Source organism: Laccaria bicolor, genomic scaffold, assembly GCF_000143565.1.
Source record: "Laccaria bicolor S238N-H82 LACBIscaffold_411 genomic scaffold, whole genome shotgun sequence".
Classification (NCBI taxonomy): Eukaryota; Fungi; Basidiomycota; class Agaricomycetes; order Agaricales; family Hydnangiaceae; genus Laccaria; species Laccaria bicolor.
In genome coordinates, this window is record NW_001890262.1 from 1 (window position 1) to 6,044 (window position 6,044).

The window sequence follows — 6,044 nt, forward strand, 5'->3', positions numbered from 1 at the left end:
GGATTGGCTGAAAACGCGTGATCCAGAAAACCGAAACTCTGCAAGAGGTCGACCTCCTGCGGTACTACGCCACCGAATGGGACACTTATACTAGAGGGGCTAACTATGTCAACCGTTTATTCGCATTTCTCAATCGACACTGGGTGAAGCGCCAGCAAGACGAGGGAAGGAAGGTTTATCAGGTGTACACGGTGACCGTCACTTTTCCGAAAACCATACAGCATCCTAATAACATCGCAGCTTGCCCTGTCACAATGGAAAACCCATTTCTTCATGCACATACAAAATGACAACGCGAAACTGGCCGGTGCTGTACTTCGTCAAATCACACGGCAAAGGACTGGCGAGGTCGTAGATGATCAGGGTCTGATCAAGCGGGTTGTGGATTCATTCATATCACTTGGCCTTGATAACGCCGATCCTAGTAAGGAATGCCTCAATATATATAAGGACCAGTTCGAAACGGCATTCATCGCTGCCACGGAGCAGTATTACAAGAAGGAATCAGAGGCCTTTCTAGCTGAAAATTCGGTGTTGGACTACCTCAAGAAAGCCGAAGATTGGCTGCGAGAGGAGGAGAATCTTGTTGAGCGTTATCTACACAGCAAGACGCGAAAAGAGCTTGTCAGCAAATGTGAAGCGGTCCTGATTCGCGAGCACTCCGATCTGATATGGAAAAGCTTCCAACCGTTGCTCGACTCCGATAAGGATGAAGATGTGCAACATATGTATACGCTTGTTTCAAGGTTTCAAGAAGGTTTGGAACTTCTCCGGAAAAAGTTCAAAGCTCGCGTCAAACTATCTGGTCTCTCCGCTATCGAGAATGTGGTTAGCCAGGCCGGCGCCGCTGCTGCGAACGCAGAAGTCGACCCCAAAGCATATGTGGCTGCGCTCCTCGAGGTTTACCACAAGAATTCGGAGACTGTAAACATAAGTTTTAAGGGCGAGGCAGGACTCGCTGCAAGTTTGGACAAAGCCTGCCAAGAATTTGTCAATCGGAACGCTGCTACTGGTGGCTCATCGACCAAGTCGCCAGAGCTTATTGCCAAGTACTTGGACATGCTTTTGAGAAAGAACAACAAGATGGCAGAGGAAGACGACCTAGAGGGTGCTTTGAACCATGTCGTACGCTTATATTGTCGTCACGTCTTGATCAGCGGGCTCAACGTGGGGTTTCTCCAGATGATTCTGTTTCAATATCTGGAAGACAAGGATGTGTTCCAGACATTCTATACCACCAAGCTTTCAAAACGGTTGATCCATGGTGTCTCTGCGTCCGACGAGAGCGAGGCCAACATGATTTCGAAGCTCAAAGAGGCTTGCGGTTTCGAGTACACCGACAAGCTCCAACGCATGTTTACGGGTAAATTCTCCACATTCTCTCAAATTTTTGTTTTGACATGGGCTTCAGACATGAGTTTGAGCAAGGATCTTACGGACTCATTCAAGGATTGCATGTCGCAAAACCACGGTGACATGGTCATCACCTTCAGCATCATGGTCTTAGGAACCAATCTATGGCCACTCTATCCACCACCACACGATTTCGTCATCCCCACCGAGATCGTACCCACCTACGACCGATTCCAGAAGTACTACCAGACGAAGCACTCTGGCCGTAAACTCACCTGGTTATGGAACTACTCCAAGAATGAGCTGCGCACGAACTATACGAACCAAAAGTACATCCTGATGACGAGCTCATACCAGATGGCGGTACTATTGCAGTACAACTGGGCCGATACGCTTTCGTTGGATGAGCTGGTCACTGCTACTTCGATTACGAAGGACATCTTGACCCAGGTTCTGGTTGTGTTGGTTAAGGTGAAGATGTTGATCAACGAGGAGAAGGACCAGTACGATCTTAATCACAGTATGCTCCCCGCGCTTCTCTTGAAACTTCGTGGCTTAATTGTTACTTCGTCAACAGACTTCAAGTCGAAGAAGATCCGTGTCAACCTGATTCAGCCAATCAAAGCCGAAGTCAAGACCGAATCTTCGGATGTTTTGAAGGCTGTTAATGAGCACAGAAAATATGTCATTCAAGCTACGATCGTTCGGTACGTCAACTTATTGTCATCTACTTCTAGTGGAAATCTCATAGAGCTCTGTCGTGTAGAATAATGAAGGCAAGGAAAACCATCAAAAGTCAGGCTTTGATCCAGGAAGTCATCTCTCAGATCTCTCAACGCTTTGCGCCAAAGATTCCTGACATCAAGAAAGCGATCGAAATCCTCTTGGAGAAGGAATACATTGAACGAGTCGATGGTTCCAGGGACACGTTCGCATATGTTGCTTGATCTTCCCTTCCTCATCCCCTCTGTTCGTACTCGTGTTCAAATCCGTATTTTGTGCCCCTCTCCCTAACTGCCGATGTCAGTACTTAATGGGCGGTCAAGGTAAGAGAGACTGGACGGGGCACGAGAAGAGCCAGTTTGCTACAGGCGGGAGTGGAGATTTCCATGATGAACATGCTGCGAACGAGGTGTCGCCGATTGGGGGTGGGAAGAACTGGGAGATGGGCGCTCCTTGGGCTCGTGGCGAAGGGAGGGTGATTTCGAGAGGGCGAGTAAGAAGAAGTCACGATTTGAGCACCTGGACAACGTCGCAAAGATTGTACCTCCAGCAGAGGATACTTACGTGGCCTCCCGTTGTGTAAATATACAGAAGATATCCTAGAACACTATCTTGACGAGTTTCTGTGCATGGATGTTATGACAAAGGTGACTCGAGCAAACACTTTATCACAACCAGGTCTGAAAAAAAAAGGGTATTCCATCTGGTTTCTTTACATCAACTGTGCTGGGCATCTATGGCGATTCCTTCCAGACCAAATACAAAAACTCAGTCCCGCGAGACCTATTTAGATCGAACATACCATCCCACCCCTCGGGTAAGCCTGCACGCTGTTTACTGCGTAATAACATTACATTGCATATCTTCGTGGCATCGATATCGGAGTCACGTTCAATGTCGAGGTAACGGAATTTTCCGGGAGCACCGATGGCTAAGTCAGTCTTAGACGAATCCCGATTGTCTTTGAGAATCAGGGAGAGTCCGGAAATGGCTTCGTCGTAAAGCAAAGTATACTTAGGGTAGAGATAGACGCGGCTGTCAAGAATTAGCTTCAGCAGTTTCGAAATCATCCAAATTATTTGAACCTACTAGTCGCCACCGAACCCCTCGTTGATGTCCGAAGAAAGATTGCTTTTCTCTTCAAGATACCCAGGTTTCACCGCCTCCTTGGTGGAAAAGAATTCAACCTATAAAGCAACCCAATGAAGTAAAGATAATCAGTAGACAGATTAAATGGCATACCACAATATCTTTGACAAATCGATGTGGTAGAATGGTCGTGACGGATGTTGGCATCCTCCTCCAAACAAGATACAAGAACTCTGACCCACGACTTTTGTTCAAATCAAACATCCCATCCCACCCTTCTGGCACGCTCTGGGACGAACTGCTGCGGAGTAAAGAGATAGCGGTAATGTTCGCAAAGTTCGGATTGCGGTCGCTATCGAGATAACGAAAGGGTTTAGGACAACCCTTTGCCAAGTCGGTCTTTGACTTATCACTTTCGTCCTGAAGGCGCAGGGAGAACTTGGAAATAGCTTCCCTGTTGTCAAACGTGTATCGAGGGTAGAGGTAAACAGCTCTGCAAAGGATCAATCTAAACACGGCAAGCGGGAACTTCAATGCTTACTCGCCCCCAAAGCCGTTGTTGATATTCGCAGAATGGCCGCCCATCTCAGTTACATAGCCGTCTTCCAGAGCCGTGCCGGTAAATGACTTGACCTACGAAACGTAGGTAAAAATCCCCACCTGGGAATCACTGGCCATACGTACCACGACATTTTTGATAAACCGATACGGTTGGATTGGGAAGGAAAGCGGAACAGAATTGACAGGTAGCTTGAGGTTGGGCGATGCGTCCAAGAGCGGCAGAATATGCTTTCCTTGTGACAACTGCTTTCGGGCTACCAGTAGGTCCGCTTTGGCAAGAGCCAAGTCGGACTCTGCTTTTTGAAGCAGTGAGGAATTCGAAGAAGCCGCGGCCAACTCAGACTTCGTCTTGCTAAGCTGAGATTCCATTTGTACATTTTGCCGTTTGCAAGAAGCCAACTCGGACGTGACATTTTCCAACTCCACGTCGACATGAGACTGGCCTGACAGTTTCGATGCCAGCCCCTCCTGTGATTTTCGAGAGGCAGCTAACTCCTTGTTGAGCTGCGTCACCTTCGATCGAGCCTCTTCGAGGTCCTCCAATAGCTTTTCTTTCGTCGCGTGAACATCCTTGAGCTGCGAATTAACCATGACGACAGTCTTTTGGCTATCTTTCAACTCCGCCGTTACTTGTTCATGCTTTGAAAGTGCACATGTGAGCTCTGATTTTACTCGTTCAAGAGCAGATCGGGCCTCCTCCCATCCTCGTGAAAGTCGTTTCTCTTCATCGGCCCATCGTTCTGCGCTGGCGCGGAGCTTTTTAAATTCCCCCATAAATTGCAATCGTTCCACTACCTCTTTTTCGTGTGTCTCCCTCGACTTTTCCAGCGCCAGAGACAGACTGCAGACTACTGCCTTGAGGTCTTCCGTTGTTTTCTCAAGGTGATCCCTCCTGTAGTCTGCTGTGGAATCGCCGTCCATTAAACTTCTGATTTGAAATCGACACTCCATGATCTCCTTTTCGTGCATAATTTTCAGCAGATCCAAATCCCCTTTGAATTCGTTACGACGAATAGCTTCCAGCTCGAGAGAATGTCGCTGTAGAAGAGTGAATATCGATCTTGGAGACCAGATATCACATAAACCACCTTGGCATCTGTCTCTATCTGTTTCTTCCACGTAACCATGGCATTCCGTAAGTCTGAGTTGTTTTGCGCCATTTCCGCTGTCAGATTACGTTGTTTCTCCTCCAATGTCTCCCTCAACTCTCTGTCCCTCGCATTCGCGAGTTTAATGTCCTCTATCTTCGTATTCAGCTCGGACACGTCCCTTTTGTGCTGGCGTTTAAGCTCCTGAAGTTCTCTGTAAAGCTCCGCAGCAGCAGAAGTCTCTTCTACCGCCTTTCCCTGAGCAAGCTCCTTCTGCATCTCAACAAAAACGGGGTCAAGTGAAAGAAGGTCGATGACAATAGAGAGCGGTTGTTGAAACTCTGGGTCCTCAGGTTGTTCGTCTTGAGAATATAATCCGTGACGAATAAACTTGGATCCCCCTTCCACCAGTCCCTTGAAAAACTTGTCCTTTGTTTTGAGTTCTGTTTCAGTCTGTATTCCTCCTTCCAGCGACTCGGTCCCATCCCAGAAAGTGGTGACGACAACGACGTTTTTCAGAGGATCATCTCCACAAAGCTTCTTGAACATAGCCATTTGACGTTGCAAAGAACTTCCGATCTTCGGTTCGCAGATATTGTGCAAATACAAGATGCCAGAGAATTTGCGTTTTTCGTCATATCTGCCGGAAGAGATATTAAATTGTCACCACAAATTTAATAAGGGGGGATGTAATCACTTCTTTTTCAGGAATTCACCGATTTCCTTCAAAATGACAAGATCAGACTTCCCCCCACCGTCGCTAGTATAATCATTGAATCCCGGTGTGTCCGCAAGGGTCACAACTAAACCATTGGGGAGCTGGAAGTCGTATTCGTTGATCGTACTAGTTTGAGAATCCAAGCCATGTCCAATGTCAGAGGTATTTTGGCCAGTGATAGCATTGATGAACTTGTATAACATCAGGCCGTTGCGATAACGAATCAAGGTTCATTCATACCGACGACTTCCCGGTCCCAGTCGCTCCCATCACCCTATATCGAAACCTTTGCTCAATTTCGACAACGCGTGAAAGGATGTAACCCACGCTATCAAGCCAGCAGGCCTGTTTTTCTGGCTAGCTTGGTCCATTCCCTCTTGAAGGTTCAAAGAGAGGGTATTCGAAAATTGTACACGGATGTAGGAAGTATCCTTGTTCGTCTAGGGCGCTTAGAAGGGCGCTTCGAAGGACACATGATAACATTGTCTCCGGACCGGGCCTTCCATGCGGAA

General features: G+C 47.5%; 3 protein-coding genes across 3 annotated transcripts; 2 read left to right on the forward strand and 1 right to left on the reverse strand.

Moving 5' to 3' along the window:
• Nucleotides 1–11: 11 nt before the first annotated feature.
• Nucleotides 12–2,300, forward strand: LACBIDRAFT_242344 (uncharacterized protein; the record flags this gene model as incomplete). The annotated part of the gene is made up of 6 exons (XM_001891143.1): nt 12–191; nt 241–1,125; nt 1,183–1,363; nt 1,412–1,873; nt 1,931–2,060; nt 2,120–2,300. Coding segments are annotated over 6 exons (2,019 nt in total), but the record flags the coding sequence as incomplete, so codon positions are not given.
• Nucleotides 2,301–2,386: 86 nt separating this feature from the next.
• LACBIDRAFT_309574 (uncharacterized protein) lies at nt 2,387–2,659 on the forward strand (the record flags this gene model as incomplete). The annotated part of the gene is made up of 1 exon (XM_001891144.1): nt 2,387–2,659. One exon carries the CDS (start codon nt 2,387–2,389, stop codon nt 2,657–2,659), a length of 273 nt encoding a protein of 90 aa, XP_001891179.1.
• Nucleotides 2,660–2,810: 151 nt separating this feature from the next.
• On the reverse strand, nt 2,811–5,735 carry LACBIDRAFT_309575 (uncharacterized protein; the record flags this gene model as incomplete). The annotated part of the gene is made up of 7 exons (XM_001891145.1): nt 2,811–3,111; nt 3,166–3,263; nt 3,319–3,658; nt 3,707–3,798; nt 3,850–4,764; nt 4,815–5,454; nt 5,512–5,735. 7 exons carry the CDS (start codon nt 5,733–5,735, stop codon nt 2,811–2,813), a joined length of 2,610 nt encoding a protein of 869 aa, XP_001891180.1.
• Nucleotides 5,736–6,044: the final 309 nt, after the last annotated feature.